Genomic DNA, 26082 nt, shown 5'->3' with positions numbered 1-26082 from the left:
TGCCATTGTGCCAAGGCTGACTCACAGCCACCCAACAAGACGCTGCCCTGTGTTTCCACGGCTATAACTCTAAGGGAGTAAAAACCTAGCTTTCTCTCTAGGAGCAACTGGTGCTTTTGGATTGCTGGCCTCGCTGTTAGTCGCCCAACACACAGCCACGACACCATCAGGGGCCCTGTGTTGCTGAGTAGCTGAGGGGAAAGGAGTGTGTATGTCCTACAGACTTTCTGAGGTTTGCGGAAGACTTCCTTCCTTTAGGAAAAGTACACTTAGGAAAACGTTCGGAGCCATAACTTCCTATTTCAATTCTGCACTTCAGTGTGCACCCAGAAACAGCAGGAATAAGCATGAGCCACAGATGTGACAGACTCGGCAATGCCAGACCCTGAAAGTTGAACCAGGTCAGAGCTGTGCACTAAGGTACCAAGTGTATCGGGGAAACACAAGGCCCAGAACAGAGCTGGTCAACAGAATATCTGTGAAGATGAGAATGAATGTCTGGGCTGAAATGTTTAACCTGACTCCACTCTTTCACATGGGCACAGACATGCAGCTAATGGCTACTGGGCAACACAGGTGTGCACATCAGAGATCTCCAGATGTGACTGGATCCATGGAAACAGAACCACCCAGCCAGAAATCAGGAGAATGCCCCCACATTGTGACAAATGGAACCAAGGTCACAGAATAACTGAGATACGCTGAATAGGACCTAAAGTGCTGTGTAAACCTCCAAAACTACAATAGGATTAAAACAAAGGGGACATTTTAAAAAAACTTTTAAAAGATTTCTGGGCTGAACTCCCATTTCTGGCCACACCCCTCTGGTCACTGTCCTAGCCATCTGTCAGTGTCACCTCTGCCCCAGTAGAGGCAGATGCACACAATCACACAAGCTGTCAGGTAGTGAGTCACACACACTGGTCAGTGGCCCCCATCAGGATCAGTTTCTTGAGGGATAGAAAGGCAGGCAGCCTCTCTGAACCCCTCAATGAGCCCCCAGGCCTCTGCAGTAGAATGAGCAATTCTGGGATGTCCTTCCCCACACAGGGGTGACCAGAGTTGAGCTGGTTTGTGGACGGGAAGTGGATGGATGGGCAGTGAAAGGCAGTGGTTGACTCTCATCTAGGCAGAAGGGTCAAAGGTCTGCCTCCCCTGACCCCCCAGGGGGCTTCCTCGGTCTCCTGACCTGCACCCCAGGAGCGTGCTCTCGCTCGCTGATGGTAAACTAATGCAGCAGCACTTACTGATATCACGATCAGGGCTTGGAAGGGGAAAGCCGCCCCTCCATTACCTCCATGTACCATCAAGCGGAAAGCTGAGCTATTGTCTGCAGGCACACTCCAGCTTCCATGTCTGCCCCCCACCCACCCCACCCCGACAGAAAGGTAAACTCGACACCCCCCAGGTACCCTCCCACCAATGGGTAAACTGGGGCTATTGTTTCTTTTTTTAAAATGACTGGTTAGAATCTAAGTTAGTAGCTAATCCAAGGGGGAAAATAAATGTATGTGTGTGTGTGTGTACACACACACACACACACACACACACACACACACACCACTTTAAAAAATATCTTTTCCTTATTTACACCACGCAAGGGGTCTGGAGTGCCCGGACCCCGCTTGAAGCTGGCGGCCGGTCTAGTGACCAAAGCAGTCTTTCACACACGTGTTCCAGAAGGCTTAGGAAGCGTTCTACTTGTCTCTCCTGCCATCTCCCCCTGGTGAGAGAAGAACCATAAGGAACGATCGACGCTCCTTTTTAGATGAGGGAGAGAAAAGGAAAGAGGGAGGGTAGCGGGGAGAAGACAAAGTCACGAGGCTCCCTCCCTTAATGGGGACAAAGACCAGGCAGCATCCAGGAAGCTCGCCCGGCAGTGTTCCATCAAAGAAGAAACTGCCCGGAGGGCGAGACAAGGAGCAAACATGTATTTGTTTCTGATGGCGGCCACCTGAAGAATCAAACCCTCTCCACTTCTTAAATATAACCTCCGCGCGCCGTGATCTCGCCAAAGGGGGTCGCAGCTGTGGTTGCTGGAAGCCTGAGTGAAAAATGACAAGTCTGGGCCATGACGCATCCCGACTCCCATTCCAAGCTCCTAGGATGACATCAAACCCAGGGCGGGGCAAGAGGAGCAGGGAAATAGGTCAGAGCGGCCCCAAACAAAACCAACCAATGGTGCATCCATTCCCACTAACAACAACCAGAGGCTGTATGTAGGGGAGCAGACAGCCTCATCTTTGTCCCAAAGAGCAGCTGGCGGGTTTAGACTGCCGACCTTGTGGCTATCTGCCCAATGGTTAGCCCACGGCACCACCAGGGCTCTACACAGTGAGCTCAGATTCCCTTCCAGAACGATTCCTTGGAGCAGCCAGCCCTCACTCTAGAATCCGACAGAACCATGAGACCAAAAGGAATTATTTCAGCCCAATTCACAGGTAGAGCCAGATGACTTAATAAAGCAAGGTAAGCAGAGACTGACTTGTGCTTTCTTACTAATCCATAGTGAACAAGTCGGCCTGAGTCCCTGAGTTTACTTTGCTCCCTGGGTACTGTTCACACGGTTCTCAAGTGGCAGGGGAAAGAACCCTGTTAAGTAAGGCTTGGTAGCCTTCTGTGCGGGACACACGGTCAGGGGCTCTGCCTTGCTACCTGCAAATGGTGGTCTCAGAGAGAGAGGTACGCCTGTCTTCCCACATGCACCCCACTTCGGTTGTTGACACTGCAGCCACTCAGCTGCATGGTGGCCTCCAGGTTGGAAGGCACCAACCTCTAGCAGCAGACATTCACCTTGCCATGGCCATGCTCAGGGCACAGGAATGCACAGACTACAAGACCCATCCTAAAACTAAAGGCAGGTCCAGGGCTGCTGCGACACGTCTTGCAAGTGCCATGTGGTTGGCTGCTTGGAGAGCACACGTTCACCATCCAGGTGGCCAACCCCTTCCTTCCTCAGGAGCTAAAGGAAGACCTGCCCAAGTGGGTTCACCCAGTCTGAAATCCAACTCCAGATCCAATGAGATCAGACCAAAGGAAAGAGGTGCTGGCCTCCCCAGGGAGACCTCCAGACGGCAGCATCCCCAGCACCAGCTTCTGTGCTCAGTCTTCCTACAGGGACCCTCTGTGGCCAGGACAGTAGGACAGTCACTCTGTGAAACAGGCTACTGTGGAGGCCAGTCTGACTCACAGCAACCACGTGTGCCAGAGGAGCGCTGAGCTTCCCTGCATTATCTCTGGCTGTTGTTTCCAAAGTAGATCGCCAGGCCTTTCTTCCCAGGTGCTTCTGGACAGACGAGAACCACCAAGCTGCTGGTTGGCAGCTACGTCCCTAACTTTCTAAGGAGGAACATAACCCACAAGCACATGGATTTCCTCTGCAGGACCCATTAGCATCTCATAATGCTGCTACCGTCTCATGAATGACCTCCAGGGGAAAGCCAGCGGAGCTGTAGCAGATGGAAAGGACTGAAACCTTTCTATGTGTGCATGTACTGGGTTTCTCCTACCAAAGCTGTAGAGCCTCCATTTTAAGTCCTTTGGACACATCCTATTTCACACACCCCTCCAGAAGCTCCAGCATCAAGTGCTTCTGGTGGTTATGCCATCTCAACAGCTCTCAGGGCCTGAGGGAGGCACAGGAAGTCCCCTGAGCCTCACCGCAGCCAACAAGTAGTGACACTGGAGGTTCAAGGTTCTTCTCGGCTGGGCCCGATAAAGTCCTTACAAGGAAGAGCTCTACTCTCTTTCAGACATAAAATGCGAATCTTCTACGTGTGCCTACAATGCAGGATGCATACAGATCTTCCACTGCGTTTGCATCAGTCACAGGGCCCCACAGAGTACATGGTGCCCCACAGATTCACACATCCCCACCCCTTGATTCAAGCCATTCAAAGAGCCTGCTTTGCCCAATGTGAACACATCTGGTTCCATGTCTCCATCACCACCAGCGATGTTCTCTTTGATTAAAGGCATAGCTTGAACTTTGTCCCTCCATGAAAGAGAAGTCGACGCCCTAACTACTCCTGTACCTAGAAATGGGACACTGTTTGGAAATAAGGGATGTGAAGAGGTTATCAGCTAGGTTCGCATGAACTTATACTGAAGGTGGCTGGGTCCTAACCCCGGGTGAGTGGCAACCTCACACAAGAGGAGGGAGGGAGGGAGGGAGGGAGGGAGGGAGGGAGGGAGAGAGAGAGAGAGAGAGAGAGAGAGAGAGAGAGAGAGAGAGAGAGAGAGAGAGAGAGAGAGAACACCGTGGCCATAAGAGGTGTTACCAGGAGCTAGGTGAAGCCTGCAACAAGTTCCCTCAGAGCCCCCAAGGCAAGGGCACAGCTGACACCCTGAGCCCCAACACCCAGTCTTCCACAACTGGGAGGCACACACTGCTGTCTATATAAGCTGTAAGAGCCTGGGTATCACTGTTAGGTAAACGTTGGACTGCTAGCTACGAGGTCAGCAGTTCAAACTCATGGGTCGCTCCATGGGAGAGAGATTTACAGCCCCAGAACCCCTATGCAGAGTTATTATGAGTCAGAATCAATTCGATGGCGGTGGGGTTTTTGGTCCTAAGTTACCTAGTTGTGGTGGTTCCTTACGGCAGACCTGAGGAATCAATACCATTTACCTCAAACTCTGTCTTCTTGGCTTAGTTTCTTAGCTCCACTGTAACCAAAACGATCACAGGCAAATGGCTCTGAAGAACGCTACCTTGGCCCAGACTAGGGGGTGGTACACATCTTTCCTTGTTGGTAGACCGGGGACATCTGTAGCATCTGTCTTCCCCTTCTAGGTATGTCTCAGTCCATTCTGCGGGGCTCAGGCCCGCCCCCCCCTACTCCTTCGTGGCCTCACTGGCTTAATAAAGAATACTCCTATTGCCAAATGTGGTCATGTCTTCCGAGGGTGAGAACTTCAAGACATATGGAGGTGCACACAATGCAAGCCTTAACACTCTTAAGATTTTAAATCTCCAGACCACAAAACCCCAGTCCCTGTGGTGGTCGTGGTGGTGGTGGTGGTGAGCACCATCAAGTTGATGTTCAACTCACAGTGACCACACATGACAGAGCAGAACTGCTCTGCAGGGTCTCCTAGGCTGTGGTCTACAGGCGAATGATCACCACAACTTTTCTCCCATGGAGCCGCTGGGGGGTTCCAACAACCAACCTGTCCATTGTTTAGTTGAGCACTGCAACTCTTTCCTTTAGTCTTAAAACAAAGGGGAAAAAAAAGAAACATCTTGTCACACTGAAAACCAGGCTCTTGTGAGGACAAATGAGATGAATCACCAGTTGATAAAATACCTCCAAATTGTTTGGTAATAAAGAACAGGAAAGTATTTCAAAATAGAAAATATGATTAAGGTATCAAGGACTCCAATTTAAAGACATAGCAGGAAAACCAATGGAAACATCTAGAAATAAAACTAATCACAGCAACAATTTGCACTAAAACACAACTCACAAAAAAACTTGGAAGTCATCAAGGGCCTTTCCTCTGACTCTCGCCAGAATGTTCCCAGGATAAAGGTACAAGCTCACGCTTGCTCTCAGAGAACTAGGCTGCATGGCCCCTGTCAATAACATAATGCTGCTTAATTCAGGCCACTACTACAGGTTCCAACAGGTCAACAAGTCCGGGGAATAAAGATCAGGCAGGGGCAGGACCTCACAGAGGCACAGGGAGTGGGGCCAGCAGAGGAACAGCAGTCAAACTCAACTCCATGATGGTTGGCTTGGTAAGAGATCTTAGAAGCTACACAAGTACTCCTGAAAGTGGGGAGATCATCTTAACGCAGTGCCACTCTTGCAACATGGTTTCCAGCATCCCCATCCTATACGCTTGGTTCTGTTCTACATATGTCAAGCACATTGGTGTACGATGTAGTCTCTGGATATAACCAACTCAACTTCTCTAAGTTGGTCATGGGTCATTTTTCATGGCAACCACGGTATCATTAGAAAGGATCAGATCAATTATCAAAAACTCATTTCTTTCATGTACCATGTTTGTCTAAACTCCAATAACCTCATCCAAAAGAAAACATACCAACAAACCTGTTTCCTTCCCGGGAAGCCTCATGAACACAGGGGCCGATGCTATGAAGCTAGCTCTACCCGGGAGGCTCCCAGCTCAGTACAGAGCCTGGGGAGGTGTGAGCAGAGTCCACGACAGTCTCTAATGCCGTATATTGAGTTGAATTCCATACTTTCAAATGCAGCTACTGTTCCCCTGAGTTCCAATAAGTATTTCATGAAACCCCAAAAGTTTCAGATAACTGTGGTGTTTTTCAAGCAGAGGGGCTGACGGGAAAGAAGGAATGGGAACAGTAAGGAAGGTCCTACGAAAGCCACCAACAAGAGGAAACACTTACGTTGCAATCCTGACCCAACACGCGGCCAGGGCACAATCGCCTCTCGGCAGCACACACATGGGCCCCGTGAAACTGACTCACAGCGCCCAAAGAGATTCTTGAGAAATCCCCCCAAGGAGATCCCGAGCTTAGATACTCAGGTCCCCAAATAACGGCTGAAGGACAAGCAAGCCAACCGCAGCACTGTCCCCAAGTGGAACTCGCGGGACCGAAAGGGACAAACAGGAAGGTGGCCTCACCTAGAGCGGGTGTCATGGCGGCCATGGGCCCGGCGGGATCCAGCTGGAAGCCGCTCATCATGAACTGGGCGTCTGAGGTGGTGCTGTCCATCTTCAGGTTGGGCAGGTTCATGTTCTGGGCCAGGTAGTACTGGTAGAGCTCGGCCTCGGCGGGCGAGGGCAGGCTGCCGAGGCCCAGGTGGCGGTTGTGTTGGATCTGCGTCACGTTCTGCTGCAGCAGCATCATGTTGTGCATGTGCTTTTCGCTGGTCATATGGATGCGGAGGTTCCTGGCCACGTTCGTCTCGTAGTCGCACACCTCACACCGCCAGGTGGGCTTGGTTTTTGGTTTGGTGGGCGAGGGGGCCCCGCAGGAGCTTCCCATGTTGGCGGCCGCTGCAGCTGCGGCCGCCGCCGCAGCAGCCGCCCCTGCCGTGTGGCTGAAGACTTGCTCGCTGCCTCCGTTCTGCAGGTTCTGCATGTTGTTGAGATGCTTGTCCGACTGCATGTGAATACTGAGGTTGCCTTTGGTCGTTGTGGAGTAGTTACACACCTCGCAGCGGAAAGGCTTGTAACCACATGTGTAGCTCTCGCCGCGGGCCAACCGAGGGTGGGGCTGCCCACTTTTGCAGTAGACACACGAGCCCCCCGGCTCCGGGTGCTTCTCCTTCATGTGCGCCTCCAGCGTCTGCTGGTACTTATAGTGCCAGTTGCACTTGGGGCACTTGAGGGTCTTACACGAATTACGCGAATGCATCATGGTCATGTGGCCGCCCAGCGAGCGGGAGGAGCCCAGGACCGTGTCGCACTTGGGGCACTCCACGCCACTCCCCGAGGGGCACTCCCCCACCCCGAGCTCACACAGGGAGCCAGCGTGCTGGTGATGGGACACAAAGCTCCCATCCTCGCCCTCGGGACTTTCATTTGGTTCTGGTGCTGGGGCATTGTCTTTATTGGCACTTTCGTCAATGAAGTCCAGCCTCCGGCTGCCCTCTGCCACATTGGCCCTGACGCCCTCACTGTTAAAGCTTAAGTGATTCCTCCTGTTCGCACCATCAAAGACAACAAAGGAAGAAGCAGAATTAGAACTAGTAGAAGCTGTGCCCCTGGACAGGGTCTGGAGCACGTTAGGCATTAAGGGGGAGTTAGAAATGCTTTGGTTTGAGAGAGCAAGGTCCTTTTTGCTGCTACCACCTGCCGCAGCCCCTGACTCCTCGTGGGGCTTGTCCTCCAGTTCGTCGTCCAACTCGCTCGGAAAGAGTCCTTTGCAACCCTCGTCTTCCTCCTCCTCCTCCTCTTCCTCATCCTCCTCTTCCTCCTCCTCCTCCACCTCTTCTTCCTCTTCGTCCTCTTCCGCCTCCTCCTCCTCGGCTGGCTCTGCCTTCTCGGAGAAGCAGTCCGGCTCACCCACTTCCTGCTTCTCTCCTTCTGCTGCCCCAGAGTCCTTGCCCTCTGAGGATTTGGTAGGACTGGAAGCCAGAGGCTCCAGGGGGACTGAGGTAATGGGGGTCTTCAGGACAGAGCTGGTGAGCCCACCAAGGTTCAAGAGGGTGCTGGGGGTCAAGATACCAGCCGGGGGCTGCTCGGGGCCGGCGGTGGGGCCGCTGGCTGGGAGAGCCTCCTCCCCTTCCATTCGAATGCCACTGAATTTACCATAAAAACTGTGTCCGGGGCCTATGAGGTTAGCTGTGGAAACTAAAGGGTGTGGAAAGTTTTTGTTTTTTGGTTCCAGAAAACTTACAAGGGGTTCCTTGTCTTTGCCAATCCCTTGGATGATAGCGGAGATGTTCTTATTGCTAAGAATCTTCCGCTCGTCCTCACTCAGGGTCATTCGGTGGTCGTGCACGGCGTGTGTCACAAACGAGCGGACGTACCCGAAGGAGAGTCTGCACAGGAAGCACATCAGGATGGGCTTCCTCTTCCCATAGAGCACAAAGCCATCGAATTTGGACAGGTCCACATTGTTGGGGACATCTTTGGATACGCAGGAGCTTTTGGCAGAGCCGTCGCTGTTCAGGTAATCCTTGTTGCTTTTGTGTCGCACGTCGAAAACGCGGAAGCTGTGCAGGACGGGACTGAGCCCCGCCAGGGCTGAGGTATTCGGGAAAGCCTGGTCTGGGCCCTCAAACCACTTCCCGAAAGATGAGGCTATATGGAAAGTGTTGATGATCTGTGGGTAGACGGGTGCAGCACACGAAGGGTCGCCCTGCTTGGCCCCCGTGGCGGGGGTGGGGGCGGCGGGCAGAGAGTTGGGAAAGAGCGACGGGAGGGCCCCACTGCCGCAGGCGCCCCCGCTTTGGGTCAGCTGGCTCAGGCTCTCAACAATGTAGGCCGAGCCGTCGGGCTGGTAGACCAGCTCCCCAGCCAGGTTCTCCACATCGCTCTCAGCATCCCCCTCCTCGCTGCTGTCGCTCCCGCTCTCCTCACGCAGGGGCGGCGGGGGTCGCGCGCTGGGGCAGTGGTGCTCCATGTACGTCTGCAGGCTGGCGAAGGAGGCCGAGCACTCGTTGCAGCTGACCTCCTTGCTAGTGGGCTCGGCAGCTGGGCCGGCCGAGGCAGGGCCCTCGGCGAGGCGCTCATTGAAGGGGGCCCTCAGGCTGTCCAGGGGCCCATGGGTCTCGCTCGCGGGCTGCTCCATGCTACTGGGTTCGTCGGGGAGGTGGGTGCTGTTGAGTTCAGTCCATTGCTGGTGCTGAGGGAGCCCACACCCATTGTCCTTCCCCGAGATGACAGGCGAGTCACAGCCTTCCATGGTAAGGCCTGCGTGGAGCTTTCATTGCACCCAGTACGGATCGGACCTGAAGGACGGAGGCAAGGGGAGAGGAGGGAGAGGAGGGAAGAGAGAGAGAGAAAGGAAAGAGGTTAGGAGGGCCAAGGCTAAGGTCCCATACAGACCTCTCTAAGAGGCTCCTATCCACACCCACAACACGGAGAATGCCGCGCCAGGACCCCTGGGGTGTCCCAGATCACCCCATGGGAGAGAGTGGGCGGCCCCGAAGCAGCGGGTGAGGAAAGGGAAGGGAGGGGCTGCTGCGGGCCTACTTCACAAGCAGGTGCTGGCTAGCAACATGGCAGCAAGACAAGTCACAGCGGCGGCGAAGAAGGATGGCGGCACTGGCAATGACAACGCCCCTGACCCATGCACACGGCTGCCAGCAGGGAGGGCTGAGGGCATGAGGCTTGGAACCCCCAGAACGAGGCTGATCTGGGCTGGGACAGCCTGCCGGCGGCAGAATCCATACCACCCCGGTGTGCGTTCATGATGAGTTTCTGGTGCGCATGCTCTAAGCGGAGCACGTACAGGTGGCGGCCCCGCCTATGCCTTCCACTGGCCAGAGCAGCCTGCATGCCCAAGGTTCAGGAAGCAACTGTCCCATCTCACAAGCCTTGAGACAGAGGAGCCACGCCTGGCGTTGAGCACACTACCATCCTGACCTCTATGGAGAAGACAGATCTCCACACACTCATGTCCTCGTCCCAACACACCGGACATGACCCCATTCTTGCCCATGACTCTGTCACTGCCACTAGGAGCAGGTAGCTAAGAAACTAAGCCTGGTATTTCTGTGAACCACCAACTCCCCTGTAGCAGTGTTACCCTCACCGTTTTGGTCTGAGCCTGCCCATCACTTGTTGGTGGTTTTTGCTATCGGGGAGCTTAGCAGCGAGCCGACGGTGGCAGCTGGCCACGGGATCTCATTCCGTCCTGCCTTTTGGTTGGTGATTAGTCACGACCCAAGCAGCTGTCTGTCGGCCCAGGGGCTTTTCCCTTTCCGACACCAGAGTGCCACTGAGCCAAGTTTTCCCTGAGACCTGACGTCACCAGGGGAGGTAGGCATCAGATCGCCTGCCACCGCTGCTCAGCTCCTGTGACAACATCATCCCCAAGAGTGCTATTCCTTCCAGGTAGGCGCGGCAACTTGTATCTGGCCACCTCCCCACCTGCTCCTCCACCTGGCTGCTTCTCCACCGGCAGCCGCCCAGCTCATTCATACAGAGGACGGAGGCGTTGGTTGGGTTTGAGCTTCCTCCCTGCCGGCTCCCCCATTCTTTTATTTCATTTCTTAATTCTCAGCGGCAGAGTGAGCCAACAGCTCCCCCTCGGGAAAAGACGAGGAAGGCAGTTTCGCCAGAAGTCTGGAGAAATCACTTTTTGGAAGAATGGGTCCTGTGTTCCTGAAAAGACACCCACATGCAGGCCACAACTCACGCCTAGGAACCACAAACTATGCGTGCCTCGGGAAAGACATATTGATTTTCCACAACAGACGACTGACACCAAACCAAATCTCACCGCACCGTCCTGGAGCAGCCCTAGAAGGCTTAGCAGGTGAGATTCCAAGGTGGCTTTTCTAAGGAAGGGGCCTGATTGGCTGGATGACACCTGATTGACAGCCTGGGCCAAAAAGGTTGGCAGGCCTGAAGGGGCGGGAGGGTTAACAGCCCGATTGTAAAATCAATGTCATAAATGCTTGGTGAGTTACAGGAACATGCGGGAAGGGGAGGCCACGATTGATAAAGGAGAAGCGCTTTGATGCTGCACCAGGGACTTGTTTATCGACAGCAAAGCCAATCTCCTCTCCAACCGGGGCTGGGCAAGAGAAACCTGCAAGCATTTACCAATTAATTGGTGGGCTTTTCTTACTCTGCTCTACTCTCCTCCTCCTCCTCCTCTTCCAATTATCCACAGCTAAGGGCTTGGGACTTTACACACTGGCCACACTTCTCTTTCTAGCCCCAAAGCCAGAGAGGGATCACGGAGAGATGACACATTGCCTACTTCTGTAAGACAGATGGTCCCAACCTCAGAGAGGGGGCCTGCAGGAGCCCAGGTGCCCATTAAGATACAGGTGGGGGGGGGAAAGACTTGCTCTGTGTGTGAGCAAGATCACCGGGTCATGTGCATTCCAACCGAGGACACTCTCGGTTCCACAGCATCCTCACAGGGGGCTGAGGATCATGGACATGGCTCTCGGATTGCTAGGCAACTAGGGAAGGTCTCTCTTTGGCACCTGCTAGCCTCGGAGGGGCACGGTGACAAGAGGGGCCTAGCGCCCAGGGACCAGGAGAGCTCTCCAAGCTGTGTTCCTCCAGCGGGAAGACCGCAGGGCATGTACCACTCTCCCACCCGGCCTGGTCTGTGAGCTCCCGCTCTGTTTACCAGCCAGTCAATAAGAAAAAGGTAGTTCTTACTTAAGGAGGCAGAAGTCAACTTGGCAGGTCGATCAGCACTCTGTCTGTAAACATGGTTTCCCGTAAAATCAATGATCTTCAGTTACAGAGGGCAGCCTGGGAACCCAGCAGTCCCCCTGTCTTCATAGGCGCCCCGTCGGCTCACGTGAGCCCTGCCCCTGCTGTGTGCCCCCAGGGGATGCACCCCCTTCCTTGTCCTTCCCGCCCTCCAGGGCCATCTCCCAGGGGGAGGGGGGAGTCCTCAAGGCGTCTTGCACCTGCTCATGGTGACACCCCCAAAACCTAACTGCACTCAAAATCCCAAACTGCACTTGACGGTGCTTTGTTTTATGGACTCAGACTCGATGTACCACACATGTCTCCAAGAAGACTTAAGGAGTAAGCATTAGTTGATGGCTTTTTAATTCTCCCTTCTTCCTCCTCTCCCATCCCTCCTATCTCCTTAGCACCTACCAGCTGCCAACTGAAACGAGATCAAGTACAGGGAAGCGCTGACCTCCCCGTCAAGAACCCAGTTAGCTACATTTTCCTTGGAGACCACTGCAGAGTCTCCTCCATGTCTGCAGGGTTGCCCATCAGTTTTCAGTGAGTGTCTCAAAGACCCAAACTCCGCCATCCCACGCTCCTCAGGCAAAGCCATCCATCCCCTCCTTAGATGAAAAGGACACCAGGATATTCTAGCAGCCGTTCTCAACCTCGGAGTCCAATGACCCTCTCACAGGGGTCGCCTGATTCAAAGCAGTAGCAAAATTACACATGAAGTAGCAACAGAAATAATTTTATGGCTGGGGGTGGGGGGTCACCACCACATGAGGAACTGTATTAAAGGGTCGAGGCATCAGGAAGGTTGAGAACCAAAGGCTTGGGAAGGCAGGGGAGTGGGTCTTCTGAGATGTGGCAGGAATTTTTCATGTTCCTTTAAGAAGGGACTGGGTAAAATGCAACAGTCACTGGGAGACTGGGGGGGAGAGGGGGAGAAAGCAGTTATTAGGTAGAGGAGGGGGTTCCTGCTGCTGCTCCAGCTCCCCGAGAATTAAACATGAACAGTCGCGCTGTGTAATTTTAAATTGTTAATTAGCACAGGGTTAATTAGGCGGGCCTTTCACAAGAGGCTGTTTGGCAGAAAACCAAGAAGGGGAACAAGGGAGAAGGAAAGAAAAACAAAGAGAACACAGACAGCGAGAAACTGTTGCCTCCGCGCAGGGCCCACGTGGCATCACCGGGGAGATGGAGGCCAGCAGGCAGGGAAGACCAGTCTCCACAGAAGCTGTCCTGCCCAGCTGGAAGCAGAGCCCGCAGGCATTGTGGTCCTGTGGATGACTCGGCGGGGTCCAGCCCAGTGACCCTACAAGCTGTTCCCTCTAGCAATGTGTGCCCAAAAAACAGCCCAAGCAATGCAGGCATTGACAACCAAATGATTAAAAAAAATGAGACTCATCCCGCCCAGGGAAGGTGCTCTCTGAATAAATGAAAGTGCACAGAAATCCACAGGTTTCGGTTTAACAGCAAAGGCACAAAAAGTTTGGGTTTTTTTTGCAGGGGAGGGGGCAGAAACTACCTGCAGGTCTGGGCACAGGATGCAAAGTGAAGGCCACATAAACATCTGCATGGGGCAACGGGAGAGGTTTGTGCCAGCACAAGAACAACAGCAGTTTCGAGGGAATGAGGCGAAGGATGACTTCATTGCCTCCTCCATGCCTTTACTGCCCCAAAGCTTTTTAAAAGTAAAACCATGACTTAGTAGCAGCCATGACTTACAGAGCAAGGCCCTGTGTTAAGGCCATGAGGAATAGGGTCGCCCCGATCCTCACAGGCACTCGATGAGGCTGGTGCTCATCCCCATTTCCCCAGATGGGAAAGCTGAAGCTGCCCTCGGCTAACCGGCCAGGGAGTGACAGAACCAGGCCGCGTGGCTGCAGTCTGTGTTCCAAAGCGCTTTTCTTTCAGCTATTCCTCAGAGAGAAAGCCTGGACATCCCCACGCTTGGCATCAGAATTCATTCTCAGGCAGCTGGGAACCGTCCTAAGGTCACAAGATAGTAGAAGAGCAGCTGCAACCGAGCACTCTCGGCAACCACAGGCATCCTCCTCGTGTTTGGAAGCAAGAGGGCAGTGAGTTTGTGCGCTCTTCTTTATTTGGGTATCGTCGGTCAGAAGTGGGGACTGCAGTCCAGGGAAGCTGGTGCACAGACCTAGACAGTAGGTCCAACCTTCCGTTTTAAACGACAGAGGCCAGAAACTGCAGACAAGTGCATTCATTCCATACTTACTGAGTGGCTGCTATGTGCCAGGTGCTAGGGGTCAATGGCAAACAGCTTCTGCTTTAAAGGGAGAGAGACCCCAAACATAAGCCAATGTGGCAAGTAGCGAAAAGCACTCAGAATTAGTGACATGCACAGAATTTTGGATAAAACCGTGAGATTACATTTAAAATATGATGGAGTGCACCTTATTTGGTACAAGTTTCTCACAGTTTTAGAATGGATTCTAGTTGTGGAATAATAGCGCAGGAAAATCAAAGAAGGTGAGTCTGAGGAATTTTAGCAATTAGCTACTGGTTTGGTAAGAAAATTCACCTAAAATAAACTGAAAACAGCCTCACTTAGGCTCATTGATTAGAGAACTGCAGTACACCAAGTGCTTTTGAATAAAAAGCCCCCAAGTTCATCATCCTCTTGCACTCAGGGTGGCAATGTCTGTCAGGCAGTGAATTCTGGCCGGCCTTGTGGGCAGTTACTGCTGTTAGCCAAACGTCAGGCTCAGCGGTCACACAGTCGTGTCTCCTGAGGTCCCATGGAGCTCAGTCCTGTCCCTTCTCTTCTCCCTGCGCCTCATTCAAATGAACAACTTGAGCAACAAGACAAAGCACACACAGCAACTGACGGAGCACACACAGCCAAGAAGAGTAACCCGGGAGCGCTGGATGGGGCAAGCGGAGACTTCAAAGATGTCAACACGTTGGAACAGCAGGCTCAAGCTAACAAAAATCTAGTGGCTAAAGAGGAAGCCCTCTATTTGCGTTCAGGCCATCAGCAAGGCAACGTTACAGAATTTCACGAGGAAAGTACCTAGAGGTTTGACCGGACCGCGCATTCAGCGAAAGGCCAGGGCTGACATGGCGGGAGAGAAAGCTGGTCTTCGGCTACAGAGTCACAAATCCAATTGAGCTTGAGTCAGTTCTCTGGGGCATGGTGTGGCCCCAGGTGTCAGATGCTGTGCCCGTGGGGTTTTCAGTGGGTGTGTTGACATAAATTCAGTAGGCCTGTCTTCCTAGGCACCTCTGGGCAAACAAATGTTAACCTTTCAGCTAGCTGTCCAGTGTGCTCACCATTAGCACCACCCAAGGGCCACTGTCTACGACAGGACATCATAGCTTTCAGAAGTCTAGGCCGACTGTCCACCGTTTATTTGGTCTACATGAAGAATGCAATGATCCCCTTTGAGGAGTTCTCATCTGAGGGGTTCAGACCGGAGCACCGTCAGAACAGCCAATTGTCACAGCTTGCCAAAAAATGACAACCACAAAACAAGCCGCCTGCCATCAAGTCACTTCTACCTCAAAGCAGCCCAAAAGGACAGAGCAGAACTGCTCCGTGTTTCTGAGGCTGTCGAACTTGACACAAGCACCGGGCCTCATCTTTCCCCTGCAGAGCACCTGGTGAATTTGAGCGGACAACCTTGCAGTCAGCAGCTCCGCGTTGAACCCACTACACCATCAGGCAGGGCTCCTTTCGTAGCACAGACGCCTCTCCGCCACTCCGACTGTAGGGCTGGACAGCACTCCTCAAGCTGTGAGAGGCCATCCCTGCTGCCTACAGTGAGGGCAAGGACAAGATGTGTTCTCTCTCTAGCTCCAGGGTTTAACTAGAAGTAATGAGGGGAATGTATAAGGAATTTTTGGTTCAGTATAAATGAAAATCTTTCTCCGGGTTATCAAAGTTCCAAAATGGAATGTTTACTCTGAAATAGACTGAGATCCCTGGTTTCATGAATGGTGTAGAAGGGCATTTTGCTTTGGCCACAAGGTTTCATGGTACAGCTCTCTGGCCCTTTAAAACATGAAGAAGAAAAAAAGTTAAATAACTACATGATCAATTGGGTTATTTGGCCAACTTTACCTCCTCCTGGGGTTCCACAGCACTTTGCATATGGCGCCCCACTGCCAGGCTGCTGTGGGGATCTGTGTGCTTGTCTGTCCCTGCCGTCAGACGGGGAGCAGCCTGAAAGCAGGAACCATGCCACATTCGGCCCTGGACCCTCCAACATCAGAGATGCAAGGGGTGTGTGTCTGAGGAAACAACGGAGGGCACTAAAGTAATGAACACCACAGCCCTTCCGGAGGGGGAACAAGTGAGGCCTGGCCACATTCCTTCTGTTCTCTCTTTAAGAAATGAGGTCCCACGTAATTACTCTTCACTAATAGGAACAGGGCTCCTTAGAGAAATGGCCAATTCTTAGGTTGGGACAGGAAGAGTACAGCATGAGCCTGGAACATCTTCCTGGCCCAAGACATTGTTCTCAAAGAATAAGGAGGATGTGCCAAAAGGCCCAGAGCAGGTTGATGGGATTCCCAATGGCCAAATTTGGGGAGATCTGAGCATGATTATCAGAGTACAGGAAGACAGCACAGTGAATTAAATATAAGCACCCATAATTCCACACTCTTATAAATAGGAATGTACATGTGGGAGAAGGGAAACGTATTCCTTACAGTAAAAAGCCAACTAAGAAATGCAGAGGAGAATTACGGAGTTAGAGAATCACCACAGAAATAACTCACTCTGGCAAGAATCAACAGACAGCAAAGCTAGTAGATGGAAGTCTAAGCAACAACGGGAGATTTATAGTCTCAGAGCATCTACCCATAAAATACTTATTACAGAGCAGAAACAGTAACTTTTAAAAAGGACAAACCTGGCAGACTCCACCTAACCAAAGAATCAAAGTTAGCATGTAGCAATGAGACCCCCAGACAGCAATGTACCTCCGGACAGAAGGCCTTAGAAGAACACAGGTACTCCTGCCGAAAATGCAGAACCCGGACCTAATCGTGAGGGAACATCTGACAAATCCAAACTCAGGAACATTGTTGTTAGGTGCTGTTGTTAGGTACCCCCACATTGTTGTTAGGTACTGTTACTGGTCCCAACTCACAGTGACCCACGCACAACCGAATGCAAAGCCACTGTCTGGCACCATGCTCGTAATCGTTGCTGTGTCTGCGCCCCTGCTGCAGCCCCTGTGCCAATCCATCTCACCGAGGGTCTTCCTCCCTTTCCCCTGACCCTCTAGCAAGGCATGGTGTCTTCCTCTAGGCACTGTCCCTTCTGATAACAAGTGAGATGAAGTCTTGTCATCCTTGCTTCCAAGAGCATTCTGGTTATAGGTTTGTCAAGCGGTGCTTCAGGCAGTCCATGTTAGAGAAGCAATATTCTAAACCGACACCTAATTCAAAGGCAACAGTCCTTCTTCAGTCTTCCTTATCCGGTACCCAGATGTCACCTGCATTATCAGGTGGCAGAAAATACCATGGTTTGGGTCAGGCACATCTTAGTCCTCAACATTACATCTTGGCTGTGTCAACGTTTTCCAGAGGTTTTTTGTAGTTGATTTGCTCAAAGCAGTTTGTCCTCTGCCTTCTTGATGGCTGTGCCCATGGTCACTGAGTGCAACGAAATCCCTGGAACCTCAACATTGCCCACCCTCGTCATGATGGTGCTGACAGGTCCATAGCGAGGAGTCACGCATGTGAAGACCGTAGTCCTTGCTCCTCATCACTCAGTGTTTCCAGTCCTCTTTGCTTTCCGCAAGGAAAGTGGTGTCCTCTGCATTGTGCAGGTGGTTAATGAGCCTTCCTCTCCAGCCCTGATGCTGTGCTCTTCTTCAGAGCATTCGGCTTCTCAGATGATTTGAGTAAGGTGAAAAGAACCAACCCCGACATATACCTTTCCTGATTTTGTATGATGTAGTATCCCCAGTAATGTCCCATGTGCTTCACAAAGGTAAATTTTTGTGGAACAGAAAACTGAATGAAGAACAGGTTCAGACGAAAGGACACTAAAGAGGCACAGCAGAGAGCTGTGGCATATAATCAGGGTTTGCTTTTTCCTATAGAAAACATAATTGGGACAACTCATAGAATCCGAGTAAAACATGTAGAATGGCTGTAAGTAGTGTATCAATATTAATCTAATTTTCACAACTGCACTATGGTTACAATAAGACATGTCTTTGAGAAACACACACTGGGGCATTTCAAAAGAATGTTTCAGATAAACTCTAAAAAGACTTTAGTGTGTGTGTGTGTGTGTGTGTGAGAGAGAGAGACAGACAGACAGACAGACAAACACACTGTGGAGAGATGTGTGGGAAGAACATGGGAGGAAGAAAGGATGTGGTGGTGTTGCCATCAAGAAGGGGAGTTGTCCTGGGCAAAAAATATATGAAAATTCATTGTTCTAGTCTTCTCACTTCCCTATACATCTAAAATTACATCAAAATAGGAAAATGTCCAGTGCAAATGCTCCACAAATTGAGCTTCAGGAAACCTAGAGAAACAGCTAAGCCATCCTGATAGTCACACCTTGATCTTCAGGTGAAATTCATCCCTGGCACTATTTCATGAAAGGAAGTCAGCTACAAAGCTGGACAGGGAGTGGCAGACAGACAAGACTAGAAAACCGGTCCTCCCTTTGCCAACGGAGAAGCAGCTTCAAAGAAGAGCCCTCTGGTTGGGGAGGGAAAAGCAAACAGTCCTAACTGGAGCAGAATTTCAAGCACGGTCTTTTGGAAGGACACTGTCCAAGACCCTCAGGATTCTGGTTCTGGACTGATGTCCCTACCTTGCTTGCTGCAAAACAGTGCTGCATATAAGAAGGTACTGAGGGGCAGCCACAAGAAAAGAGGAACTCATTCAACAAAGACTGGGCATGGTTAAACCCAAACTAAAGCACTCAGGAGAAACACAACAGACAAACTACTCCCTCATTAAACTTGTCTCCTCCAAAAAGCAAAGGCAAACCAGGTTCTCAAGTAAGCACACACAGCTTTCAAGTGGCAAAGAAGTAATACCCTTATCTGGTTAGCTTAGAATCCATTGAAGAACCATATCCAATTCCATTCTGTGTTTGATACAATAACAGTATTTGTATATTGCTGCTGTGTGTAAGTCAATAAGCGTTAAGCCATAAATAGGTGAGATTCCAACTGATGGGTAGTAATTTCCCAGCAGCCGTCAGAATTCTTTTGTAGCCACGCTAATGCCAGAGAACACACACATGCTAGAACAGGCCCCTTGTGCTTCAGGAGGTCCGCTGCCCGGAAGGCCCAGAGGCTCGGCCAGGCCCTGGGCTACGTGTTTGCTAATAAGTGCATCTGTGCTATTTCCAGCGGGAACATAAATCAGCCTGGAAGTGAAAACTGCTAGCTCAGTCCATTCTGCAGGGAATCCACAAACCACGTCGGTGCTCTGGATGCAGCGGAGCCGTGGAGGGGAGAGGTGGGGCGGGAGGTGTGAGCTAGGGTTAGGGACCCACTTGGGGGGTGCTGAAAGAACTGGTACTCGGAGGGCCACTTTCCTAACTATAAAGCAGAGACACTCATGGATCGCCTGCAGGTTTACGGACAGGGTAAAGAAAAGACGCCAGTCCAGCTATCACTCTGCAGGGTTCCATCAGAGGACTTGGGGCAATTTAATCAGCTATGGAATGTTTGCATGCCAATGCTGAAGTTCTGATTTAAGTACTGACTAAGATATCCACCGTAAGTCACTGGAGTTTTTATTGTTGTTATTGTTTTTAGAAAGAAGACCATCACAGGCCCAGAAGGTTCTCTACTGACTTGAGGTCGCACCCTCTTGTCACCAAACTACCTGCCCCCACTGCACCCAACCACCCCTTTGATCCTGCAGGAGCAGGCTAGTCCTCCTTCCCACCCATCTCCACCCTACCCACTGGCATGCACGCAGCCAAACTGGACATCTTCCCGCACAACCTGCGGCCAATGGCTTCCTTTTTCCACACCCCAAACTAGACCACCTCCTCCCTCTCCTATCCACAGCCCTGTCCGGCTGGCTCCACCCTCGAGATGGGGCTGCCGAGCGAAGGCGAGGAGATGATGTGAGAAAGCGCCATCTGGCCCATTACCGCTCCAATCTGGCATCTCATGATGTTAAATTTATTTTAAATAACTGGTCCTGATTGAAGTAGGATGAGTTTATTATTATTTTTTTAAAAAAGACGTCCAGGAAGACTGGACAGCTAAAGCAGAAACTACCTAGAATCCCACCAGCCAGTTGGTCACACAGCTTGTCACGCGGCTCCCTCCCGTGCGTCCAGTTCCAGGCCCTTTTCAGATTGCACTGCTCCTCGTGTGGCCCGCTGCTTGCACGGAAGATGGCGTGAAACTGTTCCCAGGACATTAACTATTCTTCGTGAGCAGGAATTCAAGGCTACACAGAGACTACATTCTACGGGCATGACATCATTTTGACAAATGTAATCTCTGGACACTGAAGCACTTCCCCCATGTGCGGAGGCTAAAGCTGCCATCAAGGGCCATGAGTCTCTGTGCACAGCAAACAAACAGTAGGTAACAATAAGAAAACTGAGCCCTTGGAGGGACAGACAACATACTCAGCACACGCATACTTGCACAGATGCATACACCGTTAACTGTTGGGGTCAGAACCCAAAGGTTGGCAGTTCATATCTAACCAGAAGTGCCCTGGTAGGCAAAGCTTGTGGTCTACTTCAAAGAAACCAACCACTGGGACCTATGGGGCACAGCTCAAGTCTGCTATGACACACTGCGGGTCACCAGGAGTCTGAGTCACTGCGGTGGCACCGAACTGTGTTGTGTTATTGTTAACATTGCATCAAGAATTCACAAAACCTGGTCACAAATCAGGACCAACGTGGTAGGAATACACGCAGGCATCAGGTGCCATCCCAGAATTACTGGATAGGAATCTTCAGAGAGGAAGGCTGTATTACGTCCTTCATAAATGGCCTATGTCTCCAGAATCTCGTCATCTCTGCAAGGTTCCCAATGGTCTCTAACCCTACCCCTACCCCCACCCCCATGAAAACCCCACTGCCACGGAGTTGAGGACCAAGGAGAGCTACCTCACTGGGTTTCCTAGGTTCTTCCTGAGGAGCAGCTGGTGGGTTTGAGCAGCCAACACTACAGGTAGCAACCCAACACCCAGTGCACAGGGCTCCTCATTATAGCCAGTGCCTTTTCTCCTTCCATTTGTCTCGGGTAACAGTGTCCTCTGGTCAACACTGCCGGTCATGACCCCATGGGCCATTCTTCCTTCACTCTTCTGACACTCTTCTTTCTGGTTCTCCCTGCTCCCAACTCTGCAAGTATCCACACACACTGTAAAGTTCTCCATCTTTTTCACTTTCACAAATCTCTCCTCTTGGTTCTCCTATGGTGCCAATCATCATCAATACCCCCACGGCCCTCCCCTAACATCAACCACCTTAAATACTTCTCGTGGTTTCAATCATTGGAATTATTCAGTCGATTCCCAAAACAAAAACGGCTCTTCCTGACTTGACCCCTCCAGTATGTTCCCCTTACAGCAGACCACGGATGTCTGCAAGTGACTAGTCTTTCATCATTCCGAACGCACCCTGATTAAACAAGTCCAAGCAGAACTGCCCCTCACTGAGGGCCACAGTCCCACTCAATGGCACTCTTGATACAGCTCTGATCCCAGGAAACAGAACAGTAAGCTCAGTCCAGCCTTCCAGATGTCCTTTAGGGCCTCACCGATCCAAGAATCCACCACCAAAATTCACAGACAAATACTCCAGGCTAGTTTCCAAACACACTAAAAGCATCTCTTGCTTCTCTCCATCCAGGAAAGTCTCTGCCCACTATGTTCACGCTCGCCCGGATTCCTGCAGCCCCGGGCCATTTTTGGTGTCCTTTATTCTTCCCTAACATCCAAACCTTGGCCACCCTTCAAGAGGCACAAGTTCAAGTTCCACTCAGGCAATAAAATTCTCTCCTTTCAGTCAAACCCAGAGTCCTGGTGGCCTACTAGCTATGCACTGGACTGCTAACCACAAAATCAGCAGTTCAAAACCACCAGATGCTCCTCCGGAGAAAAATTGGGCTTTCTACTCCTATAAAGAATTATAGCTCTACTCCTATAAAGAATTATAGCAATTACCCTGTGCTACAGGGTGACAATGAATTGGTATCAACTGGATGGCAGTGAATTTGGTTTGCTTTTGGGCTACCTGTCAAACCCACAGAAACCTCTTGTTGCTCTTCCACCCTACGGTACTAATTATCACCAGGTTTCTTAATCAATCTCTGTTTCATCAAGCTGCTTCTATCCCTACACTTTGACTATGAGTTCCTTGAGGGGGAAAAATTTAGAAAGCAAACAAACAACTTATATTTCTGTAGCGTGAAAGGGAGAGAAAATTGATTGATGGCATACTTTCTCATCAAAGGACGCATCTTAAATAACATCAGTAGGAGTGTGTTGATCACAATTGCAAAAGACCCAGCAATTCAAATCCTGTAACTCTAGTCCTGTGCTTGAGTATTTCAGTATGTCAGTTGATAGTGGTTGATTCATTGGTCCTATTCCAAACTGACTGCAGACCTGACGTCTACAGAGACAATCCTTATTAAATGGTTGGAACCATGAACCAGAAATCCATGAGGCCACACGAATTCTCACATACAATTCTGCTGGCGAGGGTGCAAGCAGGTGTGAATGAGGTTACATGGAAAAGGTGTCTCCGAGTCCCATGCTCGCCAGGTCTGATAGGAAGCTGAGGCAATAAAGTTCCTGGATTCTTATTAGGTCATTCTTAATTAGCAAAACCTCGCATCGGGATAGTAGGAGTAATTGCTACTGTTTGAGGCTGCTCAAAGCCCAAGAGACAGGGAACGGGAGCAATCTCTGGGGGTAACTACAGTTTGGGGGATACAGGTCCAAGAGCCACTGCCTGAAACCTTCTTTCCTCCAGAGCCATGGTGTGTAAGAACAGAGGACTGGCACTCAACCTTATAGCTGCTTTGATCTGGACGGACCTCCACCTGGGGAGCCACATCCACCTGGGGCGCCACATCCACCTCCACTGGACAGAGGCAAACCCATGCTTTCCAGCAAAGCCACTTACTGGTGTTCCCGGGGATGGGGATGCCCAGTAAGAGAGAAGGTTTGGAAAGGTCGCCCTGGACAAAGGAAGGGCTCCCTCAGCAGGCATCTCTAGAGCAACCCTTTGAAAAGGGGGTGTGTTCTCCTCTCAGCAGGAAGAAAACCACACGGTGGGCTCACCGTTGGCAGCTGGCTCTGGCACGAGGCTCCGGAATTGGCACAGTGACAAAGCAAGCAAGGGTTGCCCTTTGGAGGCTCATTACTAAAGCAGCACGCACACACACGCACGCCTGCGTGCACACACATGCAGCCTCTCACCAACCAGCACGGGCACACAAGGGCTTCAGATGTCCCCTGACTTGTTCAAATTAATAGCATCGCAGTGAAAACACGCAAGACCACAACATAAAACGAGACTGCAAACTGGAAGGCAAAGTCATGGCAAGGATGTGAAAAGAGGGCTCCCACCAGAATGCCGGGCCACACCCCGTGGGCCTTCCTCATGCCCTTCAGGTTGTGTGCGTGACACTTCCCTGGACGTCCTAGTCACAGGTCTCCCCTCGAGACAGTGATTCCAATCACCCAGTTCCCTCCAAAATCGCTCCCAGGTCAAAGGTTTGCAATGCCTATTTCCTGTTGGGCCGCCCCAAGCCTTCCAGTTCTCCTTTGTGACAAACATGAAGCACAGCACTCACCACCACCCAAAACCTTGGCTGTAGGGATGAGGTAACGGCAGGGCTGGGTTCTCTTTGCAGCCTGGGTGTGCACGAGACTTCCGAGTTCCGGAATGGGCAGCCCAGGTAGGTGGTTGTGCATGGGGGGTGGGAAGTGGCCCTGAATTGTGTGTCCTGTCCTACACTTCCCCTTTCTCAACCCACAAAATAAAGCCCACTGCTTGTCTGTGACTTCTAATCAAGAGACACAGACAGGCATATTTTCTACTGATCACTTCAGAGAGTGGCCTTGGTAATTAAGTAAAACAACAAAGGAAATTTTCTTCTTCAAGTGCAAGGACGCATTGTTCACAGTTCCTTCCCCATCGGAAGCCACCCAAAGAGCCAAATGACCGTGGGTAATAATGACACCCTCACAAACTCGGCAACAATGGCACCAGCGGCCTTTCTCCCCTTGCCGCTCCCACACGCTGCTTCTGGGTCAATAGCTGCTCCGGAGAATCACCAAGGCCACGTTAAATAGGACTTGGGTTAATTATGCTTGAAAGTCTCTTATCCAAGCCCAGCTAAGACCGAACAATTGAGTTTGGGAACGAGTGTGGTTACATATTTTTCCTTAATGGCTTCCTGAACACCCTGGTTAGGTCTGGTCCCGGGGGGGAAATTGCCGGCTCAAGTCATAAAAAGTGATCAATGTAGAGCAAGACCCTATGCTAAGTGTCTAAGAGGGGAGAGGAGCGATGCAGTTGTGCAGATGCTCACACAAACAGTCTGTGTTACTATAAAGAACCCCCGCGTCTCCCGACTCCCACTGAAGCTGCACCCTCGCTGCTTCTGTTCCCAGGGCTCTGCTCTTCCCACTAGAATGGCAGGCAGCAAGGCTACCCCAGGACTGCTCCGAACTGGAGGGCGTTTTCGACACTACCCCCACAACTCTGCGACAGTCCAGCAAAGACTGGAGGGTTGTGGGGCTGGCTGGTTAATGGGCCCATTTCTTTGGCTTTGATATTAATCCAGAACAACAGTGAGAAGTTGGAAAGAGTCCAAAGCTCTTTGGTGCTAGAAAAATGGATAAAGACAATTTGGTGTCTACACGCAGTGAAATACTATGAGCATCGCTAAAAACAGAGGTGAAACCATGAAGCCGTTTATGACATGGATAGAGGACATTATGCTGAGCAATGTTGGTCAATCCCAAAGGACACATGTAGGAGGCCACTATTGGAAAGATCAGCACCAAGAAGAAGACTGGCATGCCAAAAGAAACAGATTTTGGAGGTTCCCAAGGGAGGGAGAACAAGGGCAGGAAGGTGAACCAAAGAAGTAGGAGGCTGACAGGTATAGACCTGGTTATATCGGAGGACGGAGGTCCCTAAGAAAGAAAGAACTTGAGGTGAGGTGGGATAGAAGATGGGTGGCAGTTGATGACTGGTGTGAACGCTGAATACAGAGGTGACAGTCTGAAATGGAAACCCCTACTTAATCCATGATAAATAAATGAAGGTCAGGAATACATATACACACACACATATAATGTGTGTATGTATGTGTACAGAGGATAATGGGGTTCTAGTGGTCCTATTGGTCTTGGTTTTAAGCTCCTATACATAATGCTCATGTATTATCCAAAACACTCAGTGGCTGCCTTAATGATTTCCACCCATTCACACAAGTATTTATTGAGTGCCTACAATACACACAGCATTCCTCCTATCAATACAGACTATTGGCTCTTCCTCCATCGAGTGCAGGCATGCAAAGTACAGACCAGGAAGGGGGCAAGCAAGACCCTGGGAGGAACGGACTGAGCACTTCACAGGACCGTGGGACTCATGACATCAAGATAACTATCTGGATTACTGTTTCCACCCACCCATCCCCATTGCAGCATCTTCCTGCTCTCTTGCCAGAATCTGTCCTTCTGTTAACCAGCTGTGGTCACAGCGATGACCTCTGACATCTACGGAATTTTAAAACGTGGTTCAACTATTCCAACACCTGGTTTGACAAAGCAGCGGATCTGCCGGGACCTGACCGTGCTGGAGAGAACATGGTGGCCCCTGCACTTCAGTTCAACTCTACCCCAGTCCTTAGCCATCTCAAGTCTTCTTGGGGATCTCAACCTCAGTCCCCTCAAGAGTCACCAACTAAAGCAACATTGGTAATCTTTGAGACTGACCATTTTCTGACAGTCTCGGATACTCTTTCCCCGGGAGGCTGGGACAAATATTGAAACTGCCAGCACCAAACTGCTCTACAAGAGCATGGGATCCCCTTTGATGATTTCCAGCTCCTGTGAAGTGGACCAGCAGGTTTCCTGCCTCCTCATTTGCCCTTTGTGAGTGCCCAGTCTGGTTTCTTTGGCCTGGGTCTTCAGACTGGGTCTTGCGGCTTCATAGGCAACACACACACACACACACACACACACACACACACACACACAGCAAGCACAGTGTTCTGGAGACAATGATCAACCTTCCCAAGTCTT

General features: G+C 51.1%; 1 protein-coding gene across 5 annotated transcripts in view; it reads right to left on the bottom strand.

Moving 5' to 3' along the window:
* The window catches only part of ZFHX3 (zinc finger homeobox 3), a 257660-nt gene that overhangs the window by 157642 nt on the left and 73936 nt on the right, over positions 1–26082 (bottom strand). For all 5 annotated transcript variants that reach the window (XR_012780857.1, XM_075536906.1, XM_075536907.1 and 2 more), the window contains one exon: positions 6619–9395. Coding sequence is in view for 4 of the 5 variants with exons in the window: in XM_075536906.1 (XP_075393021.1) it covers positions 6619–9349 (2731 nt within the window). In the remaining variant the exon portion in view is untranslated. The remainder of the gene's footprint in view (positions 1–6618; positions 9396–26082) is intronic.

Source organism: Tenrec ecaudatus, chromosome 18 (genome assembly GCF_050624435.1).
Source record: "Tenrec ecaudatus isolate mTenEca1 chromosome 18, mTenEca1.hap1, whole genome shotgun sequence".
NCBI lineage: Eukaryota > Metazoa > Chordata > Mammalia > Afrosoricida > Tenrecidae > Tenrec > Tenrec ecaudatus.
Note: the sequence above shows the minus strand (reverse complement) of the source record. Positions and strands in the feature narration are given on the sequence as shown.